This window comes from Rhinolophus sinicus, chromosome 15, assembly GCF_057876585.1.
Source record: "Rhinolophus sinicus isolate RSI-liver-muscle chromosome 15, RSI-T2T, whole genome shotgun sequence".
Lineage (NCBI taxonomy): Eukaryota > Metazoa > Chordata > Mammalia > Chiroptera > Rhinolophidae > Rhinolophus > Rhinolophus sinicus.
Window position 1 is genome coordinate 104,497,860 of NC_142515.1, and position 24,465 is coordinate 104,522,324.

The following is a 24,465-nucleotide window of genomic DNA, read 5'->3' on the forward strand; positions in this document are numbered from 1 at the left end:
TGGCAAGATGCTGTGTGCTGCTGTTTGCCTAGACATACTCTTGATCGATCATATAGCTGAATAAAGACTTCTGCAAACGATGGAAAAAATACAAAGCATATTCTAGAGAAAGGCCAGGTAGTGACACAGCAGCTCCCAGCCAGCGTGAGGACTCAGGGTGAGAAGAGTGGGCCTCGGGCAGGGAACTGTCAAGACCATATGATGCCCGATGGGACAGGTGGACTGAATAGAAAGGCAGAAAGTGGGACGGAGAGAACGTGGACTCAGAAGGGCTAAGCAGACAGTCCCACTGACACAGCAGGACAGGGGGGAAAACTCAGGGTCACAGCAGCAGCTGACAAGAGGAAGTTGGTAATTGCCCTAAGAGCGAGTGAGAAAACCTGGCTGGAGCTCGTGCGTGTCCTCTGGCCCCAGTAACTTTTGGTCATTGCAAATACCGTGTTTCCCCAAAAGTAAGACCCAACCAGAAAATAAGCCCTAGCATGATTTTTCAGGATGACATCCCCTGAACATAAGCCCTAATGCGTCTTTTGGAGCAAAAATTAATATAAGACCCGGTCTTATTTTTGGGGAAACATGGTATCAATATTCCATTCATGCCACATAGGTGTTTAAAGCCTATATGTCTTAGTTTATTTATATGTGTTCATGTCACACGATCCAATGAGGAAAACCCTATTTAACTCATGTATAAATTCCTGTTTGATAAACACTTTCTGATGGTGACGGCAACGGAAAATATCAAATGACAAAAAAAAAAAAAAATTGAAAATTCTAGGCAGTTTTGTTAAGCAGTCACTGTCCTCAGGTCAGGCCAACACAAGTGGGCTAGCACGTGGGACAGTGACCTGGAGGCCTTTCAGTGGCTGTGTCAGTGGGGATTCTGACTGTACTTTCTGCTTAAGGTGGAACAGATTGAAACTGGATGTGACAGAGAAGTTTCAAATAATCTAGACGTCAGATGGGGAGCTATAATCAAAGGCTTCCATTTTGAAGCTGAAATAACTCCAAACCCTTCTCTTTCACTTAGGAGAAGACACAAACACCATGTCATTATTTTAGTTTACTGAGTTGTTGTTCCAAATGTTCCAGGGAGCTTTAGTGCTGAAAGGGAACAGGGAATGGGAGATCTGCCATTTTCAATCACATAAAGGACAGAAATCCTTTTAATTATGACCATGCCAATCTACATCTTGCTAAAACAGCTAATTACATGTCAGGAGGACACTCAGTCATTCAGAACAATTGTCATTATATTTTTATATATTCATTCTCTGCCACCCCCCTCAATTACCATGGTTACAATTTCAAAGGATTCAGGCAAACCTTCATTTGATCACAGCACACCAATGTGAATCTGAGAGTTAATTATGGCTGTATAGAGCCACTTTTATTTAAAAGAGAGAGAATGAAAATGCAGTCAAGGGAGCAGGCATCCCAAGATGTATGAAGTGAGAGCCAAGCTGTGTGCACGCGTCCTGCTCAGGGCAGCCTGTGGCACATGTGGCGACAGCACACACTCAGTGGCTGGCCCCCCACCGGCCGCCCGGTGGGGTTCAGACACCCACCGGAGGGCACGACACTGGGACAAACTGATACGAAAACTTGCCAAGTAAAAGGGACACTGGGAGACAGAGGCAAAGCCCTCTGCAGACATATTCTTCTTGTTGTCATCAGAGAGCTGGCTAATGAGATGATGGTGTGAAGTGTGTGTAAACTACCAGGGATGTAAGGTTAGTCAGCTTTCACCTAAATCAACTAGATTTAGTTCTGCTCATCACCCGGCTCCAGTGTCACGTGCAGAATACAAAACAGGAGTCCAGGGAGATGCACGTTTGTAATCCCAGGGCATCTACGACACCCTTGAATTCCTTGGGCGGCAATAAGAAGGGGAGGCAAGATCCTTGGGTGCAGCCAAATGTTCCCTCTCAACTCTTCTGTTTCTTCCCCTCTTGATTGCAAGAGAAAACCAATGTTATAGGAAACTGGGTTTCTCAGGTTGTTAGCTTTCTTTTTGCTGCTATTTCTCATCTTTACCAAGAAAGAAGAATGATGCTGATATGGAAATAATTGCAATTTATAAACTTCGAGCTTTTGAATGTATGCAGATATGAAGAGGGTTGTGTCTCAGAGATCAGGGAGTCAACCCTTGGCTCTCTAAGATGATGAGAGCAGTGGCTTATCACTTTCGGTTTATAAGTAAAGAGAATTAAGAACAGCTTTTCCAAACATAACCTGTTTGCGAGAGGGGTTTCTGTAATCAGGAAACAGACTCGTAAGCTGGATGTATTAAAAAGCCTTTCCCACCACCTTAGTATGGTAGTTCTCCTGAGAGCGGTAGGTAAGGAAGTCTCTCCTAAATGGCAGTCGTCTTTTGGAGCGGGGCGGAAAAAAGGCATATAATGAAGGAGACCGTAGTCCAGAAAAAGAAAGGGCCTCTGCTTTGACAGCACACTGCCGTTAGGGAAATCCTCACAGGATAATCTGGCCATTCATAGTTGCCTCCCGGGGAAAACCTTCCGTTCTCATTATGGTGCAATATCTTTTCAACTGGATAACTTAGATCTTACTAGGTAACGTAAATTAGACATATGGAAACTAAGAAACAGTAAGAGGGTTTTCAGGGCATGCAGCTCAGTTTGCCAAATTCAACATGGCTGACAACTGATCCCCAAATCCTGAGTAAACATCCTTGCTATTTAGAGAGCACACAAAAAGGAATGTTTTATCTGTGGAATTCTCACCCCTGCCCCACTCCCACGGCATCCCCCCACCCCACCCCTACGCCCCACAAAGATACCACCAGCGGGAGCTGGCCAATGTGCCCAACTTTCACTTGGGAAATCATGACAAACAAATCCGGCTCAGTAAAGCTATAAATGGATTTGGCTGGTCTCCAGGCAGCCCTAATGAGTACAGTAGTAAAACATTACTAATAATCACAACAAAATGGCGAAGTCTATCACCACTCTGACGTCGGATTTAAATCACAGATTAACAAAGAAAACCAACTCACAATGTAGAGGGTCAGGACTAGTCAATCGATGGAGAGAGCTACTGAGCATGAGATCATCAACAACAAGAAAAATTATTGCCTAAGAATCTGCTGAGACTCATTGGGGGGAAAAATACTCGGGTGGTTCTCTAAACAAAAAAAGACAAAAAACAGTTTTAAAAGGCAGAGCCATGAGTTAAATGGGAAGACTGCTTCTAACCCAACCCTTCTTAAGACCAAAGAGAGAGTAAGGAGTTGAAATTCACATTTTTAGGACAAGGGTGGGGGATCATATATGAGAAAGGGACTATTTCCACTGTTTCGTAGCTGGTCAGTGGAATATGTAGCTGGTCAAAAAGATGGGCTGCAAGCCAGGAAAGAGTGTTTGTGTGAAGAGATGGACCATACCTCCCTAGTTTGCCCGCGGTGGAAAACAAAAAATTCCAGCAAAGAAGTCAGCGCAAAATGAGGTCTTCGTGTTGGAGCCCAGAGGAAAATGGAAGAGTTGTTTGCAGATGGAGAGGACGTGGGTGGAGATTCCTGATGAAGTGAGTGTCTATCTACACTTGGTGCCTGACGGTTGGAACCCAGGAGGGAAGTTTATAAGGACAAAAGCCAAACAGGGAGAAATGAAACAACTGTATTTGCAAGCTCTTCATAAGTAGACCCCTTGAAGGTAAAAAACATCTGGATATCTGGCGCCAGGAGAGCTACCGCTGATCACTGGGCTGCCTGCCATTTTAAGTCAAGGAACTGGAATACTGGGTTTGCACAGTTCGGTGACTTAAGAGCTGCTCTTCCCTCATTCGTGTCTTTTTAGATGGTCACCTCTACTGAGCTAGAGGAAAAGGTACCCTAAAGGGGTCTTCTGTTTTAGGATCCTTCTTCCTGTGAAGGAATATGGAAATGTGGGGGCAGGGGATGTCCCACCAGCAACAATGTGTGGAACTGTACAAATTCCACAGGTAGATAACAGGGAACCACACTTATCTACCACTTAAACGGTGAAGACTGTGAAGAAAACTGCCTTCAGAGGTGCTCCAACATCCCCAGCTTGGCTGAAATGAACCAGACGCCTATGTGGCCCTGACTGGCGCTAGAGGGTCTCAGATAAGAGTGGACTATACGGCTCTCACTGGCTTTCCTCCGATGTTAGGTTATCAACAGATGGGCAGAGATCTCATTAGGATGGACCATCTTGACAAGGTCCCTTTGTAAGGCTATGTTTTAAGAAGATTAGAAAGTTTACCTATGTGACCACAGTAATTCAATGAAGTCTTTTGAAAAAAACCAGCAACAACAGACAAGTTACATGAACTGCTGGGCAAGGCTCCTGCACCCTCCACCGCTGGCCTTCCTCACCCAGGGAGGAGCAGCCCCTGAAACAGTCCTCTGGGATGTGGAGGAAAGTACCTGATCAAGTAACAGAGGGACACAACAATCAAAAGACAGCAAGGGAGTTTTTAAGAGCCTCGTTATTTTCCCTTCAGTAAGAGAGCAGTTGAGGGTTTCTATTTTAATGCCACCTCTCAAAGCTGAAAAAGCTTTACCATCCAAAGATATTACACATTAGTGGCAACTCCACATGCCAATATAGTAAAAGGCAGCCTGAACAGGAGCGTGGAGTTGACTCCGGTAACAAACAAAAACCCATGGCAGGTTTAAATCTAGGCCCCAGAGAACTAAATTTTTACTCTTGGTGAAAAAGCAAAAGTTATATGTAAGGCAGTGGGTCTTAAGAGCAGACCAGCAGTCTTCTCTAATTAAAGAAGAATTCTGGGTAGACGATTCTTTCCTTCTTTTCCTTGTTACACTGGTAGATACATTCCTTCACTTTTTCCAGATTGCCAGGTAGGATCTAGTACTGCCTTCATGGATACTCGCTCTCCTTCCTTCTTTCGTTTTGTTTTTTATTTTTCCCTTCCTTAAAGGTCTTAAAACAATGAAACCTTTTAGCTTTTCTCTGGCAATCACTGTAGTTCTTTAGAAACTGAAACTGTCTTAACAGTTTGAGTCTGTTTCTTTAAAAAGACCAGCAAGAACAAATGATACTAGCAACCCCATCATAAAGAAGCTATCAATTATAATCTCCTTACAATAAATCATGGATGTGGCTTGTCAGACAGTGTATTTTTCTCTCCTTTTCTTTCTGATTCAGCCAAGAATAAGCCAACGAAATTACACCAAAATGGAAAGATACAATATGTTCTATTTCTTCTAAGTAATATAAAAGGAAAAGAAGATAAGACAATCTCCTAATTGAAATAAAAAGTCAAACACACCAAGAAAGAAAATGACTGGGGGATCATTCCTGAGAATAACAAATGCTACTCTTGAATTTGTTGGTTCAAGTAATACAGTAAAACAGAAAAGTTCTACTCCAATTCTTGGAAGCTGAAAAAGTATATACATTTTCCCCCTGAAATCCATGGACAAGAGCAGGCCCCAGCCCTGCCGACAGCTCTTTGAAGTCACAGACCCATACAAGGTGGCATCTTCATGCCCCCCCAAAGGCTTCCTCACACCGACGTAAGTAGGATTAACAGATATAGAGACAGGCTCGTCAGCGTGTGCCTTCAGGAGAGTTAGACCAGCTCAAAACTGGCGGATATGCAATATCTCACTAACGGGAAAGGGAAAAACGAAGACAAAGTAAGTCTCACTCTCTCTCAATGGTTTTAAGTCGAATAATACATTTGACGGATGAGGAGGTAAGGAAACGGCACCTTCCTTCTATCTTGGAAATCGTTTGCAGGCAATGGACAAAAAGACAGAAGCTCTGCTTAAATAGCCAGCCCCAGATTCCCCTTTAAACAAGGCTTCATTGTACACAGAAGGGAGAGATGGACCGAGGCAGAAAATATACAGCAGTTGTGCCTCTGGCAGACACACCCTATGCTGATGCACTGAAGGCTTGTTAGCTCTTACCCCCAGTGACAGTGTGTCATTTAATCGGGGTGCCAAGAGATCATTTTCATACAAGGCCAGCAGATGTAATTTTCTTTGATGCATGAATAGTTCATCATTTTGCTACTAGATGACAAGGTGATCACAAGGTGACTTTATAACGCAAGTTCACTGTTTGGTATTTTGAGTTCTCAAAATGAAAAAAAGATTTATCAAATATAAATATCTTTAAAAAGTAACAAAAGTGCTACATATGTGATCAAGGAAAAAAATTCCATTAGTTACTGCCGCTTAAAGTAGATTAAACTTTACAAATATTACCACATCCATTATCAATATGGCTTCCAATTATTAAATAAATTGCCTGTAGCAAATATAGCTTTTCACGCCTCTACAAGGACAGAGTAAAGAGAACACCAAAGCAGTCACACCCCGTCGTATTTTGCAGACCCACCACTTGAGCGGCAAATGTCCCGTCTTTTCTGTTCCTGTTTAGGAAAGTATCTGCATTCGTGATAGTCAGCACAGCCCCACTGGTAAGTCCTCTATCACCCTCGTAGCGAGGGCGCTCCAGTTAATGGATACAAAGACTGGAAGTCCGTTCACTCAGTTTGGACCTTAGCTCCATCCTTGAAAGACTTTTTTTGGTAGCAGGGAAAGGGGATGGACACAGACAGGAGGCAAAGCATCTTGCTTCCTTCCATGATGACCTCCAGCACTTTTCTAGACAGGCACGTACCTGGACCACATACAATGCACAGTGGTTCTGAGAACCGGACTTAGCCTCCAGTAGACATTCAGCTCATGTTTTTTTTTTCCAATGCCTGTCAAGCTGGATTTTTTTCTTTTTTCTTTATTTTTTTTATGACTTTTATTTTTGTCTTTTTGTTTGTTTTAATCATGGTCCCAAAGGCAGAAGGCAGTATTTTATCTACTAAGTCACACAGCTTGTGAGAGGAAAGGATGTCTGTGTCAGGCATGTTAACATCAACCAAAATCTGAGATTGAGTTTTTCCATTGACATTCTTAGCACAGCACCCAAAGAAGTATAATCTAGCCACAGTGTGACTATTATGAGGCACGGCTTATTGCAGCTGGAAATCAATTATTCCCACGCTGAGGTGGGGATTCTAGTGTTCCTTTTACTCTGCGGATACTCCTCAAATGGTGTCTGTCAGTCCTGGGCCACACTACCTCAGCTTGCATCCTATCAGTCTTAAGGAAGGAAAAGGGGGACAGACTAGTGTTACAGGAATCTAAAAGTACCCAAGGTTTTACACGTAGCCTAATATTTGAGAACTGAGGGCTATCTAAATACCTGGAAGCACTTCCTTGGAATGCTAAGACAGAGCAGCAAGATTTTCTAGCCTTGGGGGCTGGGAGAGGGAAGTTTGGTTGGTTGGTTGGTTATTATTTACTAGGAGTTAATACTGAGAGAGTATATGCAAAGGCTGAGGGCACCATGCCATCTTCACAGAACAAGAAGACCCTAACGGCTAACTGACATACAAGAAACTGCAAGTTATACTGTAAGAACACATGTTAAAGACCGAGGAAAGTCTGCTAAGGTGCTACGTCTAAACTAAGTTAACGTCTCACGTTCACCCCTCCCTAATCAGTCGTCATCCAGGGCCTCTGTCTTGATTTCGTTGGCTCCTTGTCGGGCCAAGGCCAAGATCGTGTGGTTGACTGCTGCCATTTCCACTGCTAATGAGATGGGGTCTTGGTGGTCACTATGGCTAGTGCTGTCATCCTAGATGTGCAGAAACAAGGAAGACATGTTATTAGTGGCCTGGTAAAATTCTCTAGCTCAGAGGAAGGCATGCTGGGTGGGGCAAGGGGAGGCAGAACATCTGTGGGAGGAAATAGAGTGGGGGGGGCTCATGACAGAGTGGAGGCGAAATGTATTTAAGTAGACACTGAATGGATATAGGTCCAGCAACGTCCAGTTGACATTTTTATGATTCAACAAATAAGCATGAAAATGTTTTCTTTCCTTGCTGAGAATTTTATTCCTTCTTTCAGAAAGATGGCTAGTGAGGATCAGCAAACCTGGGTCATTCCAGTTTTGCAAAAAACACAGCACTAGTCACTGAAAGCCATACTAGCGAGCTATTACATTCTAGATTGGCTGGTACTCCTACAAAGAGATTATCAGAATTTACGGTATCTCTCTACTGAACTGAGAAAACTAGACAAAAAACTAGACAGATACCAACATCTTTTGAATAAAAATGCATTTTTGTAAAAAAACCAAACCAAACCAAAAAAAAGACCCACAAAAAACAAAAACCTCTCAATTACAATAGGACAAAAGTGTAACTGCCGGAAACGGCCCTGGGAGGAAATGTGTGGTGCTCTCCTGCTGTAAGGCAGCTGTGTGAGGGGAGCGGAGGTGTCTTACTTAGCGGGGGTGCGAGGCTCTCCTCCCACACGTAGCTTGAGGTGCTAAACAATAAAGCTGTGACAGAAACTGGCACTGCAGGATGTTCATCAGGCACTGAAGACAGTGTTACAAGTAAGGGGAAGTTTCTCACCTGTCACGTCTTCAGGGGAACTCTGCATCAAAAAGCTTTGGAAAGGGTAAGTCCCTTCGGGAAAAAAGCGTGGGATCGTGGGATGTGCTGCCCTTAGGGCATCTGGAAAAAAAGATGGAAATGATCCATCTACATTGGTAGATTGAAAAATACTAGGAATGTTTGCAATTAGAAAGCCTTACAAAACATTCTCTGAGTCAAATGTGGTGCTATGATTGGAGCCCTAAAGAGAAAAAGGTAACCCTTGGAAGTGCCGGCATCGCTGTTTCATTCTCATTTTCATGGACTGGTCGGAAGAGTTTAGGAAGGACTGGCAAGGAGTTGCATGCACGCTGCAGTATCTGCGCTGACGATGGTAAACAGAGGCTGGGGTGGGCACAAGGAAAACACAGCAGGCTGCATTGAAGAGCTGGCTGAGGAGCAAGGAAAAGGGGTGCCTCTCAGGGCTTTAGGAGAAGACACCATATTCCAAATGGAAATGAATCTTAAAATCCTATAAAAATTTTAGTGAAACCTGTCACCAGGTATGTGGGGGGAAAAATTCCCACCTTCTTAGTTACTGAATTTTTCCATCCAGTGGCTACAGTTAAATATATTTTTCCCCCCAAGCAATGAAGAGTAAGTCAGGGTGAGGTGAGAGACATGCATTGATGAGAGGAGGTGTGTGTCCATGTGCCGGAGACTCGGGCAGAGGCACTGGTCTCGGCAGAGGGGCCGCAGTGGGTGGGACCTGGCACGGTGTGCTGTGCTGGTGCACGTCTGAGGCACGGACCACAGCTACCCAGTTGCCCCTAGTATCTCTCAAACATCGAGTGTGTGTGTGGTGAATGGTGTAACTTGCTTGTTTGGATCAGATCCTCCTCTCTTCTTCTACCTTCTCTGCTTCTCTGCCTCCCTCTGAACTTCTTCCCTCCTCCTCCTCCCCATTGCGTACTTGCCAAGTATCCTGTTGTATGACAATAAATCCATGTGGGTGAATAACGATTTCTCACACATTCAACAGGACAACTGAATCTTACCACATTCCTTTCTAATGACATGAAAATCTAACTAGTCACATGAGCACAGTGGAGGGACATCAGATTGTCTCCTCTCCCCCACCCAGTACCACACGCACTCACAGCACTGAGCTGGCATGCTGTCCCACCCACTCTGTGGCCCAGAACACACACTCAGCTGCTCACCTGCTCTGAGTAGTCATTTCCGTCCACGTCATCACTGTTGGAATGGCCGCCCGGACTCTGTACATCTATCCCATGACTCTCCAGGATTGCTGCTTCTTCGAAAAAAGCAAATAGATCCCTAAATTATCTGTTACATCATCATAAGGGCCTAAGCACTGAATTAATTTCTGTGCTGAGGAAATTAGAATGTCAGTAAAGAAGAACCTAGATGGCTCTGCGTTTTGTTTCTTTTAAGCTGCAGCCGCACAAAGGTGGGGGTGAGGAGGGTGGGGGTGAACACGTCCGCCATTCTGGAGCCCCTGCGGCTGGGCGTCTGGCTGACTGTTAGATAGCCCTCCTGTCTTGGGGTTCTGTACAGTGCTTGAGATTTGCAGTGATGAAGAGGGGTTAAGTTTATAAGTGAGATACAATTTTAGAAGCTCAAAACCAATCCCCCACCCCAATCGCATCAATTCACGTTTCTTAAAGGCTCTTTTTTAAAAATCTCTGCCTTTTGCTATGTGTCATGTCTGCTAAGTTTCTTTCATTCCAATTCTAATAATCAGATGTTTCTTAATACTGACGTCATAGCCCAGCGATAACAAAGAAGCTTAGGGTATCACATTCCCTCCCTCTCGAGACCTTACAAGTATCTGTAATATGCACCACAGGAGTAATTGCTCAGAGACCGTGTCTAATTCTAGATCCCAGAACATTAAAAGCAATGAGTTTTAGAAATAATAATGCCATTATTATTATAATATAAATAGTGTAAATAATACTAACCTTTGGTTATTAAAAATACAATGAAGAGAAACACCAGGGCAATTGTTATTAGGCTTTAATGTTTAGGATAACTTAGACCTGCAGTTCTGAGCTGAAATCACTCTCAAGTACAGGCCGGTAACTGTGAAAGGAGAAAGCAGCCTCTCTGATACATTACCGATATTGGCTCTCCTCTTGATCTCCTTCCGTCTGTTAGCAAACCAATTATATACTTTCAGGGAGGTAACTCGTTCCAGATCTGACAGTTTTTTGCCTGTGAATGTATGTGATAAAATTCAGATAATCTGTATCTGAGACCAATTTTAAGGGATAATACTTTTCTTTTTAAGAGTTCTTTTGATTGCATTTATTACTGGAATAACAGATACGGGGGGATTTTTTTTTTTTTTTTTTTTTTTTTTGCATTACCTTGTACTATGTTCATACTCAAATTATCATTGAATAAACGTAACTACACAGACAGCAACTAGTCACATAAAATGCTTCAATTTAGAAAGCCACACACCATGAAAGAATTCCAATATTAAACAATATTAAAGAATCCCACAAAGTCAGTCTGCTAGGGTTTGACCTTCACATGATCGCACACGGAGATTAGATGAATATGTTATTCTTTAATCAAGTTTCCAGATAGCTGAAGTTTACTTACACCTTTAAGACTTTGTATTAACTAGTTTCCTGTTGTCTTAAGACAGAAGATATTATTCACGTTTTCTTGGGAGACTAAAGGTCAGTGTGACAATCCATTACTGTAAGTATGCTGGAACACAGCACAATTCAGGTTGCATTTTAGATTTATTCTTTCCTGTCAGATGCGACTTTTTAGGAATAGCACCATGCTTGCTATGGTGGGTACAAGCACCCACCTGTACCATTCCCTTCTCCCCTGTTCTTTTCTGTTTCAGCTTTGAATCCACAGTGCGTGGAGAAACTGAAAAACAGTTGAGGGCCTTAATGATTTAGGGGTACAGTGTTTTTCAGGAAGAGTTTGAATTCCTGTAGCCTTAGGGCCGGGACTCTGGCTCGTGTGAAATAAGGGTTTAGATGTCGTTGGAGCTGAGTATGTAGGATCTCAATTGCTAGCAGTCTGGCTTCTAGCGAAGGGATAATAAATTATAATTTAATTATTACAAAGCATTGATACTTTCATTTATAGCCTTTAAGCCAATCAAATTAACCGGCCAAATGAAGATCGATTGGCTCATCTTAACTGAAAATGGTTTCTGGTAACAAGACCGTAAAATGTGGAATATCTTTGCACATGGAGAAAAGACATGAGCGTTTACGTGGCTCGGCTGGCGTGCTTAGGAACAGCAGGAATTCAGAATGGAATTACCCTAAATTCTTCCCAGCTAAGCAGAAGTCATGCTGACGTGGGGAGGAGACAGAAGCTGATCCCAAAAAGAGTTCTTTCTTCAAACAGCAGTATAGAATTATACAATTTAAAATTATTTAAAAAAATTAATCTTTTCATTAACAAACCCTGCTTAAATATTTCAAACTAAAATTATTTTGTAATTGATGTATTTGTGCTTTATTTTTAGAAAAAGAAATCTATAGTCTTTAAAAAATAATTTCAAAGTCTCATATGTTAAGCAGCGACACCCCCTGGAAACTTTCCCATGAGGACATGTGTTTTGGAGTAGCAAAATCACATCCCCAAGACGTATGGTTTGACCAGGACAGGGCAGTGAGTGTCCACAGGAGGATGGCACAGGTGGCGCTGAGAGCACCCAGTTGGGACGAGTAAGAGGAGATTTAGTGTCCTAAATGATTACCTGAAGCTGAGAGCGTCACCACAGAGCAAAGTGCTGCTTACCTGGCTTCTGTATAACTGCATTGCAAGCATTTGCAATTTCTTCTCTCTTTGCTTCATCTGGATATTGATTCTCATTGAAGTAACTGCAGAGGCAACCAATTAAAACAGAGAGTTTGTACTTTTTCAAATGAGCTCTCATTACATAGGATGTAACAGGAGAGTGTCTAGTCCAGGCTATCCAATGGAATTCTCTGTGAGGATGGAAGTGGTCTGTTCGGTACTGTCCAATGCGGTACCCACTACTCACGTGTGGTTGCTGAGCACTTGAAATGAGGCTGATGTGACTGAGGAAGTGAATTTTTAATTTGATTTCATTTCAGCAAATTTAAATGTAAATAGCTAAATGAGATGAGTGGCTACTATACTGGATAGCACAGGTGTAGCTACTGCTATGCTTCTTTAAAAAATGTCCTTGATATAAAAGTTACTTGTGATACGTATGGCTGGCTGAAATCAGGGAGTTCTGTGACTGAGGCACTGGGAACAATAGGACTTTCTGTGTGTGTCATATTGTTTGTAGAAGCAAAAACTGGAAATGACCCAATTTTCCATCAGTAGGAGAATGGCAGAACAAATTATGGGATATCTATATTTATACACAGCTATTTAAAAATGGGGAAAAATATAGGAAAAAAAATAAGTTAGAGCTCTATCCATTGACCTGGAGGGATGTTTATGACACATTCCTAAGTGAGAAAAACAATCTGCAGAATAATGTGCAGGCAAAAATGCTATTACGGAACTTGAACAATTCCTGTCAATGTGCACATAAATTTGCATGGATAAAAGCTAGAAACACACCAGGCTGTAAGTATTGATTATTTCATTGTGGGGGGATGGGATCAGTAGGAGGAGGTTTAAACATTTATTTTTGCTTTTTCTCCTATGTTAAAAAAGCATATATTCCTTCTGTACAATAGCACTTAAAAGAAATTAGGTTCCTGAACCCGTCCTTAGCATTATCAGACCTGTGGGACTATATGTGAGAACAGAAAAGTTTATTAGTGGTACTTTTTCTGTCATCTTATGAGTTTAAAAAAAGAAAAAGAATTTTCATACTTTGAATCTGGAAACTTAAAATCGGGAAATGATCCCTTGTCAAAATCTCATACCTCCCCCTACTTTAGGGGCTTCCCTCCCCTAGAATGCAGCTTTCTCCATTTCCTCACCCTCCTGTCGGCATTGGTGGAAATGCCACTCTACTGAGAATAAACACCGGAGGCCCCAACCCTTCCTGTGAACCCCCAAACCCGACTTCTGACACCTCCACTCCTCTTCCTCCCACCGTCTCCATGGAGAGCTTCCTCGGCAGCAGTTCCAACACAGCAGCTGCCAGCACAGAACCACCTCTCCTTTTCTAAAACGTAAGTCAGAGAACTCATCCCAGTCTTGTCAACTACTGTCCTCCACAAGGTCTCCTGCTTTATGCCATGATTTATGCCATGATTTAACCATCTCTTCCCATGTGATTTTCTGCTGTCACTTTCAGGACCCCAGGGTTTATAGTAACAATTTTTTTTTCAAGTCTCTGTCCCTATAACTGCTCTGCTGCCACATTCCCACTCACCTCTGTCTTTACTCCCTTTCCGCTATTCACTTGGGCAAAGACTCCCTAGATTAGTTCCATGAACCAGAAGCATTGGCCTCACCTGGGAGCTTGTTAGAAAGGTAGAATCTCAGACTAAATCGGAACTTGGATTTTAACAGGATCTCAGGTGATTCCAATGCACTAACATACGAGAGGCACTGCATTAGCTCATTCATTTCAAATTCAACAACAAAGACAACAAAAGCAGATATTAAACCCCTAATATTATGTGCTCGCACTATGGTAAAGAAGAGAATTAGATAGGTTCTGGCTTCAAGGAATTCACTCTGCTGGAGAGAGACACAAATTGGCGTACTGTGCTGAATTCCACAGGGTGCCTTTATAAACAGTATGGTGGGAGCAAACAAAGACGTGCCCAGTGTTGTTCGCAGGGGCCTGGACGGACTGGGCAGAGGGAGTGCCATCTGAGTTAGGTCTGGAAGATGGGCAGGAGTTTACAAGGCAAAGAAGAGCAGGAAGAGCATTTCAGGTAAGGGGAACAGCAGGTGCAAAGGCAAAGTAGGTAACAGCCTTTATGATTCCAGGCAGACAGAAGAGTTTATTCAGTGTGGTTAGAATATAGGGTTCACAAGAAAAAAATGAAGACGTGTTTGCCTGGAAAAGCAGGATGGGGCTAGGTTGTGATGAGCCTGGTCTGTACTTTTAGTGACGACTTCACCCTGAAACAGAGGCTTTCAAGCCACAAAGAGATTATGTTCCCATCTGTGTTTTAGAAGGACAGTACATTTTCTGGATACAATCCTCAGAATTTTACCTCCATAAATTCTGAAATTCCCCAATCAACTTTCTACTTACTTACTCCTCCTTTTCAAACTGTTCTTCACCTTCTTTATAACTTCAAATCCCTTTAACATTCCCCATAACGTTAAAAGAAAAATCTGTTTATTATTCTGCTGGCTTCCCCTCTCATTTCTTAGTCATCACGCCAGGGTGAGCCAAATCAACAGTATCCCGAAGAAGAAACTTATTTCGTTTTTCTGTCCCTCCACCATACCTATCCAGCCAATCTCCTATCCTGCAGAAAACACCTTCCACTTCTTTTCTTCCATCTTTCTTTCAGGGTACCAAGTGTTCCTGGACAAAGTCATTAAATAGAGTCAATTGGTTTCTTTAAAAACCCACGCTTTTCAATCTTAACTGGGTCCCTCATTTTAGTCCTTTATTTTGTTAAAAAAAATTTTCAATTACAGTTGACATACAATATTATATTACTTTCAGGTGTACAACATAGTGATTAGACATCCATATAACTTATGAAGTAATCTAGTATCCATCTGACAAAATACAGTTATTACATTAATGATATATCCCCTAGGCTGTACCTTACATCCCCATGACTATTTTTGTAGCTGGCAATTTGTACTTCTTGCCCTTCACCTTATTTACCCATTCCCCCAGTCCCCCTCCCATTGGCAACCATCAATTGGTTCTCTGTATGAGTTTTTATTTTTTTGTTTATTTACTTTGTTTTTTAGATTCTACATATAAGTGAAATCATATGGTATTGGTCTTTGTCTGACTTATTTCAGTTAACATGATACTCTAGGTCCATCCGTGTTGTTGCAAATGGTGAGATTTCAATCTTTTTATGGCTGAATAATATTCCATTCTATAACATATACCGTATTTCCCCGAATATAAGAGCGGGTCTTATATTAATTTTTGCTCCAAAAGACGCATTAGGGCTTATGTTCAGGGGATGTCATCCTGAAAAACATGCTAGGGCTTATTTTCTGGTTAGGTCTTATTTTCGGGGAAACACAGTATAAACCACATCTTTATCAATTTGTCTATCGATGGTTGCTTCCATGTCTTGGCTATTGTAAATAATGCAGCAATGAACAAAAAACTGCAGTGTCTTTTCGAATTAGTGTTATGGATTTCTTCTCAGAAGTGGAATTACTGAGTCATATGGTAGTTCTATTTTTAATTTTTTGAGCAAAAATTAATGTAAGACTGGGTCTTACATTAGGGGAAACACAGTATATATATCTCTTTCCTACTACACTGAAAGCCATCTGAGGCCAAGGTGCAAGTCTGACTAATCCTTATATGCACATCTCATTGATGATAATGTTGACAAGTAAATAATGATGAACAAAGTTACCACCAACCCAGGATAGCGGTCTCCAAAAGCAATGGATATCACTGTAATGAACTGTTGACAACCAGGGGCAGAGAGTTATTGCAATAGGGTCTCAACTGTTACAAATACTGGGGGTGAGTGGAAGACAGGGGAATGTTGGTGGTAATTAAGATTGATTTTCATATTGTGTTTTATATACTTTGCATTTTTAAAATGAACATATGCTATTTTTATAAATTTCAATAAAAACTGGGAAAACACTGAAACAATTAAGAACTAATTTAATGATTAATACAACTCTATAAACAATATATGTTTAGAAAGTGTATTTGGAGCAGCATAAATATTAGGCCTGTGATTGCTATTCTAGGGATGAAAAGAATAAAGCCATATTATTTTTGGAAGCTAAATTAGTATTTGTAATTATTCATGACATAAATGACTTGAGTTAAAAAGTTTTAAAAATCATTTTTAATCTGTATTTTTAGGGTCTATATAAAATGAAGATCAGAGTAAAAATAAATAAAAAATTTCTTCCAAATCAAAAGTTCGAGAATATAAGAATTCATTCACTATAGTGTTAAATCTCTACACCTGAAATTTAATCCTTTCTTCTTAAAGAACTATTTTTTAAAAAATAATTAACATATATAGGCCCATTGAAAACATTAATTTAATCACAATGTGCTACTTCACAGTGGGTATATACATTGCACTATGAGTACAACTTTCATCTTTTTCTCTTTCAATGATTTAATGCTTAAAAATATTATTTCAAGATAGACGGTACAGTCTAAACTGACAAAATGACATATTTTAAGATACCTCATGGTAAATATTTAAGTTTAAAGTATTTAAGTTTTAATTATTAAAACTTTTCATTGCAAAGCTCTTAAAACTTTTTCTGGGGGTGGGGGTGGCAGACACACGATATTGATGTAAAGTAGAAGAGTTTTTAGGAAAGACAAAGGTAGGCCAGGAAACAAAATCGTTAATAAATATGTATTATATGAATATGAATAAGGTACTGTGTTTGAGGAGTAGACCTAAGTTCAAAATATGGACGTTAAATCAATGACAAAGAAAGAATCCTCAAGACAGCCAGGGAAAAGAAGACGGTAACCTACAACGGAAAGCCCATTAGAATATCATCAGATTTTTCAGCAGAAACTCTCAAGCAAGGAGGGAGTGGAACCAAATATTCAAACTATTGAAAGAGAGAAATTATGAGCCAAGAATAATATATCCAGCAACGATATCCTTTAGATATGAAGGAGGAATAAAGCCCTTTTTAGACATACAGAAGCTGAGGGAATTTTCTAACATACAACCTGCACTACAAGAAATACTGAAGGATGCTATTTGACCACCATCAACAGGACAATTTGTGGCAACCAAAACATAAAAGGGGGAGAGTAAGTCCTAAACCAGAATATGGGAATGGAGAAAGTAAGCATGCTGAAGAAAATGGAATACTCTAAATATCAAACTTTCTTTCACATAAACTTAATGGTAACCACTCAAAAAAACCTAGAACTGAAATATATACGGTAATAAAAGAAGAAACAGTGAAAAATCATAGAATACCACAACCCAGAAATAACAGACAACAACAAAAAGGCATAGAAACAATGGAGACACAGTCTTACCAGAAAGCTAAAGATAGAATGATAGGAAATCCTCACATATCAATAATCACCCTAAATGTAAATGGACTGAACTCACCAATAAAGAGGTACAGAGTAGCAGATTGGATCAAAAAATGAAACCCAACCATATGCTGTCTCCAAGAGACATGTCTCAGCTACAAGGCCAAACATAGACTCAAAGTGAAAGGGTGGAAATTGACACTCCAAGCAAATGACATCCAGAGAAAATCAGGTGTAGCCATACTGATATCAGATGAAACAGACTTCAGGGTGAAAAAGGTAACAAGAGACAAAGATGGACATTTCATAATGGTAAAGGGGACTATACAACAAGAAGACATAACAGTCATCAATGTTTATGTCCCCAATCAGGGAGCACTGAAATATACCAAGCAACTACTAATAGAACTAAAGGGAGAAATTGACCAAAACACAATTACACTAGGGGACCTAAATACATCATTGACAGCTATGGATAGATCATCCAAACAGAAAATAAATAATGAAATAGCAGCCCTAAATGACACATTAGATGAAATGGACATAATTGACATTTATAGAGCACTTCATCCTAAAATATCCGACTATGTATTTTTTTCTAGTGTACATAGAACACTCTCAAGGACAGACCATCTATTGGGACATAAAACTAGCCTCAGCAAATTTAAGAAGATTGAAATCATACCAAGCATATTTTCTTATCACAAGGCTTTGATATTGGATGTCAACTGCAAAAAAAAAAAAAAAAAAAAAAAAGGCAGGATAAACCACCAATACATGGAGATTAAATAATACTTTTAAAGAACAACTGGGTCAAAGAAGAAATAAGAAGAGAGATCAAAAGATATATAGAAACAAATGAGAATGAAAATACATCCTACCAAAATTTGGGGGATGCAGCAAAAGCAGTTTTAAGAGGGAAATTTATGTCATTACAGGCCTATCTCAAGAAACAAGAAAAATCCCAAATAAATAACCTCACACTACACCTTAAAGAACTAGAAAAAGAAGAACAAATGAAACCCAAGGTCAGTAGAAGAAAGGAAATAATAAAAATCAGAGCAGAACTAAATGAAATAGAGAACAAAAAGACAATAGAAAAAATTAATGTGACAAAGAGTTGGTTCTTTGAAAAGATTAACAAAAGTGACAAACCCTTGGCCAGACTCACTAAGATAAAAAGAGAAAAGACACTAATAAACAAAATCAGAAATGAAAGAGGGGAAGTTATCATGGATGCCACAGAAATACAAAGGATCATCCAAGAATACTATGAAGGACTATATATGCCACCAAAATCAACAACCTAGCAGAAATGGACAAGTTCTTAAAAACATATAGACTTCCTAGGCTGAATCACGAAGAATTGGAAAATCTAAATAGACTGATCACCAGCAAGGAAATTGAATCAGTCATCCGAAACCTTTCCAAAAGCAAAAGTCTGGGACCAGATGACTTTACTAGTGAATTCTACCAAACCTTTAAAGAGGCTAATACCTGTCCTGCTCAAACTCTTCCAAAAAATTGAAGAAGAGGCAATATGCCATAACTCATTTTATGAGGCCAACATTACCCTGATACCAAAACCTGGTAAGGATAACGCAAAAAAGAAAAACTACAGACCAATTATCTCTGATGAATACAGATGCAAAAATCTTAACAAGGGGCCGGCCCGGTGGCTCAGGCGGTTGGAGCTCCGTGCTACTAACTCCGAAGGCTGCCAGTTCGATTCCCATATGGGCCAGTGGGCTCTCAACCACAAGGTTGCCGGTTCGACTCCCGCAAGGGATGGTGGGCTGTGTCCCCTGCAACTAACAATGGCAACTGGACCTGGAGCTGAGCTGCACCCCCCACAACTAATCCTGAAAGACAACAACTTGAAGCTGAACAGCAAGCACCCTCCACAACTAAGATTGAAAGGACAACAACTTGACTTGGAAAAAGTCCTGGAAGTTCCCCAATAAAGTCCTGTTCCCATCCCCCGCCCCCCAAAAATATCCTAAACAAAATTCTAGCAAATCAAATGCAACAATGCATTAAAAAGATTATTCATCACGACCAAGTGGGGTTCATCCCAGGGGCACGAGGATGGTTCAACACATGCAAATCTATCAATGTGATATATCACATAAACAAAATAAAGGAAAAAAATCATATGATTATATCAATTGATGCAGAAAAAGTGTTTCACAAGATACAATATCCATTTATGATTAAAAGACTTAATAAAATACATATAGAAGGAAAATACTTTAACATAATAAAGGCCATATATGACAAATTCTCAGCTAATCTCATAATTAACGGTGAAAAACTGAAGCCCTTTGCTCTATGTTCAGGAACATGACAGGGCTGTCCCCTATCACCTCTGCTTTTGAACACAGCGTTGGAAGTCCTTGCCAGAGCAATCAGGCAAGAGAAAGAAATAAAAGGCATCCAAATTGGGAATGAAGAAGTTAAACTGCAGATGACATGATGCTATATATAGAAAACCTTAAATATTCCACCAAAAAGCTATTAGAAACAATCAACGAATACAGTAAAGGTGCCAGCTATACAATCAACATACAAAAGTCCATTGCATTCCTATACACTAACAATGAAATCTCAGAAAAAGAAACAAAAAAAACAATTCCCTTTGCAATTGTAAAAAAAATAATAAAATACCTAGGAATAAACTTAATCAAGGATAGAAAAAACCTATATGCAGAAAACTATAAGACGTTTTTAAAAGAAACTGAAAAAGACACAAAGAAATGGAAAGACATTCCATGCTCATGGACTGGAAGAATCAACATAGTTAAAATGGCCTTATTACCCAAAGCAATATACAGATTTAATGCAATCCCCATCAAAATACCAATGGCATTTTTAAAAGAAATAGAACAAAATATCATTAGATTTGTATGGAACCACAAAAGACCCTGAATAGCCAAAGCAATCTTAAGAAAAAAGAACATTACTGGAGGTATCACACTCCCTGACTTTAGCTTGTACTACAGGGCTACAATGATCAAAACAGCATGGTATTGGCAGAAAAACAGACACATAGACCAATGGAATAGAATTGAGAACCCAGAAATAAAGCCACATAAATATGGACAGATAATTTTTGACAAAGAAGCAGAAAACACAATGGAGGAAAGACAGCCTCTTCAATAAATGGTGCTGGCAGAAATGGAAAGCCACGTGCAAAAGAATGAAACTGGACTGCTATCTGTCACCATGTACCAAACTTAATTCCAAATGGATCAAAGACCTAAGCATAAGACCTGAAACAATAAACTGCATAGAAGAAAACATAGGTACTAAACTTATGGACCTTGGGTTCAAAGAGCATTTTATAAACTTGATTCCAAAAGCAAGGGAAGTAAAAGCTAAAATACATGAATGGGACTATATCAAACTTAAAATCTGCACAGCAAAAGAAACCACTGAAAAAAATAAAGAAGCAACCAACTGAATGGGAGATTTTTGCAAACAGTGCCTCCAATAAAGGGCTAATATCCAAAATATACAAAGAACTCATACAACTCAACAACAAAAAAACAAACAATCCAATTGAAAAATGGGCAGAGGACCTGAAGAGACATTTCTCCAAAGAGGACATACAAATGGCAAATAGACATATGAAAAAATGCTCAACATCACTAATCACCAGAGAAATGCAAATAAAAACCACAATGAGATATCACCTCACCCCAGTCAGAATGGCTATCATCAACTAGACAAATAGTAACAAGTGTTGGAGAGGCTGTGGAGAAAAAGGAACCCTCATACACTGTTGGTGGGAATGCAGACTGGTGCAGCCGTTATGGAAGGCAGTGTGGAGGTTCCTCAAAAAATTACGAATAGAATTACCATATGACCCAGCAATCCCTCTCCTGGATATCTACCCAAAAAAATCTAAAAACATTTATCCATAAAGACACATGTGCTCCAATGTTCATTGCAGCTTTATTTACGGTGGCCAAGACATGGAAACAACCAAAGTGTCCTTCGATAGATGAATGGATAAAGAAGTTGTGGTATAGATACACAATGGAATACTATTTGGCGGTAAGAAAAGATGAAGTAGGACCAGTTGTGGCAACATGGATGGATCTTGAGATTATAATGCTAAGCAAAATAAGTCAGACAGAAAAATCAGAGAACTATATGATTTCACTGATATGTGGTATGTAAACCAGAAACAACAAAAGAAAAAGACAAACAAATGAGAACCAAAAACTCATAGACACAGACAATAGTTTAGTGGTTACCAAGGGATAAGGGGGGAGCGGGGCTCTAGAAGAGGGTAAACGGGGTCTAATATATGGTCATGGAAAGAGAACTGACTCTGGGTGGTGAACACACAATGTGAGATATAGGTCATGTATTACAGAATTGTGCACCTGAAATCTATGTAACTTTACTAACAATTGTCACCCCAATAAACTTTAAAGAAAAATAAATATGGACCCTTATATTAACATATGTCTCCGTTGAGGGAGATAGGAAAAAGTTAAACAACAGAAGGAGTCAAAACAGTAACGTAATTGTGACAATCCAGAATACATCTAGTTAATTAAGTATATAAATGATATGCTGAATAAATTCAGGGTGGAGAGGTATCTCTATGGAATAGGCTGATCAGGGAAAGTTTACTGAATGGGGCAGGCTTCTGAGGGATGCACAGACTCCAGGCACTGGAGAGGAAAGGGCAAAGTTAACAATAAAGACAAAGATACAAAGGCATAACAACCGAAGATGTGTTTGGAAAACAGAAGGCAACTAGTAAAGCCATCTGATGACACTACAGGGGTCACCTATAGGGTGATCATACACCTCGGTTTGTCTGAGGATAGTGTTGTTATCTTGGATTATTAAGAAATTCCCTTTCACTCCCCCAAAGTATCTCATTTTAGACAATAAATTATATGGTCACCCAAGGACCACATCACATTATTGACTTATCTGAACTTAATGTCAACAAAAATCCCCTAAGTCTTTTTCACATGTGCTCTGTGAAAGAGACCATGATAATTGCTCAGAGAAAAAGGAAGCACCAAAGAAGACAACAATTACAGTTTCTATCTAGTTTACTCATAAAAGGAGCTTTCTAAGCCCAAGGAATCTGCTCGGTACATAAGAGACATTCAATAAGTAACTGTTTCATCAATGGATGGTTGAAGGAACAAAGGTGAATACATAGAAAATAGTGGTTTCAGTTAAGGCTTTTAGTGAAACCAAGAATATCACTTTCAGGAGAAAGCCAGTTGGGATCTTAACATACTGTACCCTACACTATCTTCTCTAGGTATACTCAGGGGGTTTAGACTAAGATATAGCTGAATACAATTACTCTCGTATAGTGTTTCTATTTAGTTTTGAACAGACTATAACCATTGGGCTGTCAATAAAGCTGGGAAGTAGGTCTCATGACTTTGATTTTAGATATAATTAATCTTTCATTTAGTCACCCCAAATATGCTGACTGACTCCTAGTTTATACCTGGCAATTGGCCAAATGGTAGCAAAGATAAACCTGACTACACTTCCAGTGTAGTCACCAGCGGGTATGTGTATGTAGCAAAACATAATAAATTGTGAAGTGGACTATGTTGGTGGTATAAGTATATGGGCGCAGAGAGGAATTGACATTTGTGCAGGGTAGTGAAGATAAAGCAGGGAGGGTGGGGAAAGGGAAATAACATGACCCAGAGGAAGCAACATGTATAAAGGGAGTCATGAAAGAACTTAAACTATTCTGAGATGGGAAGGAGCTCAGTGTCGTTGGAATATATTGTTCTATGGGATGGTAGTTGGGGAATAAAACTAAAGAAAAACACTGGGTCCAGATTTTAAGGGTACAATAGAGTTTGTAGTTAACTTTTTAGGCAGCTGGGAGTGAAGGTTTTTACTTCAAACTTATTTTTAAGTTTACTACAAACATTTTTGTAGGGCAGTATCTCTGGTGATATTGGAGGCAGAAGCAAGCCAGGTAGGAGAGGGTCTGAAGTAGGGTGAGGCATGGAAATAGGAAAGGTGAGATTCAAGAGATTTTTCAGAATGGTGATAAAACTAATTCAGGATAGCCTCACCACCTGGCTTTAGACACACTCCACCCCCATCCCAAAGGTAGCGTTAGGAACAGTTCACACTATTATTTACCTTCAAGAATTTTAACCTTTAGATTATGTTGAAGGAATAGATATTTCTTCTGTTACCAGATAGATAAATTGTAGGAGACCTTGGTTCTAAGACTCTGAAAGGGACCTGTTTCTGAACTGGAACTCTGGAATTCAAAAAATACTTCTGTCCCATATAAGAATGTTTATAGCCCCAGATATTTTCTAAGAAAAAAAAAAGGGGGGGTGTAAACAGAAATCTATAGGTAACAATAAAGTGATAAAATAAGTATGCAGGGCACTACACTTTTATAGACAAAGGACATAGTCAGCTGAGTGATCAGTGAGTATCTTCACAGAGAGAAACCAAATGATCGTTTTGCCAGACAATGACAGCAAAGAATTAAAATGAAAAGTGGCAAAATAATTTACATGAGATGAGAAACCATAAGCTAGTAACAAATGGAAATGTCCTTGAGGCACTTTCATTTCAATAACACCGAAGTCTATAAAAATTGCAGCTAGAAAATTTCTTTTGTGTCTTGGTGAGCATATAGAAAAGATAGGGGCTGACTCGCCAAGCAAGGGATAATGCCATGTAAATGAATATTTTTTTTCCCTGTGCCTTTTTGCGAATGAACTCTCTCTCCTGAAGAGATATTTGAACCTCACCATTCCAGTAAGTCAAAGGTTTCAGGATTGTCAGACACTACCCACTATCTACAACCCAGTGTGCATTTCTTCATCATTTAGTAAAATTACTGGGCAGTGGGAGAAAAGAAAATACCATTAAACTAAAAGATG

General features: G+C 40.0%; 1 protein-coding gene across 12 annotated transcripts in view; it reads right to left on the reverse strand.

Moving 5' to 3' along the window:
• Positions 1-6,739: 6,739 nt before the first annotated feature.
• The window catches only part of HMBOX1 (homeobox containing 1), a 167,364-nt gene continuing 149,638 nt past the window's right edge, over positions 6,740-24,465 (reverse strand). The window contains exons 7-11 of one of the 12 annotated variants that reach the window (XM_019733203.3): positions 12,208-12,290; positions 10,546-10,641; positions 9,624-9,718; positions 9,314-9,385; positions 6,740-7,655 (exon numbers count right to left, since the gene is read on the reverse strand). In XM_019733203.3, the coding sequence (XP_019588762.1) occupies positions 7,518-7,655; positions 9,314-9,385; positions 9,624-9,718; positions 10,546-10,641; positions 12,208-12,290 (484 nt within the window). In that variant the 3' untranslated portion in view covers positions 6,740-7,517. Of the gene's footprint in view, positions 7,656-8,439; positions 8,542-9,280; positions 9,386-9,623; positions 9,719-10,545; positions 10,642-12,207; positions 12,291-24,465 lie in introns of all 12 variants that reach the window. The other 11 variants (XM_019733210.3, XM_019733206.3, XM_019733204.3 and 8 more) reach the window with 11 other exon arrangements.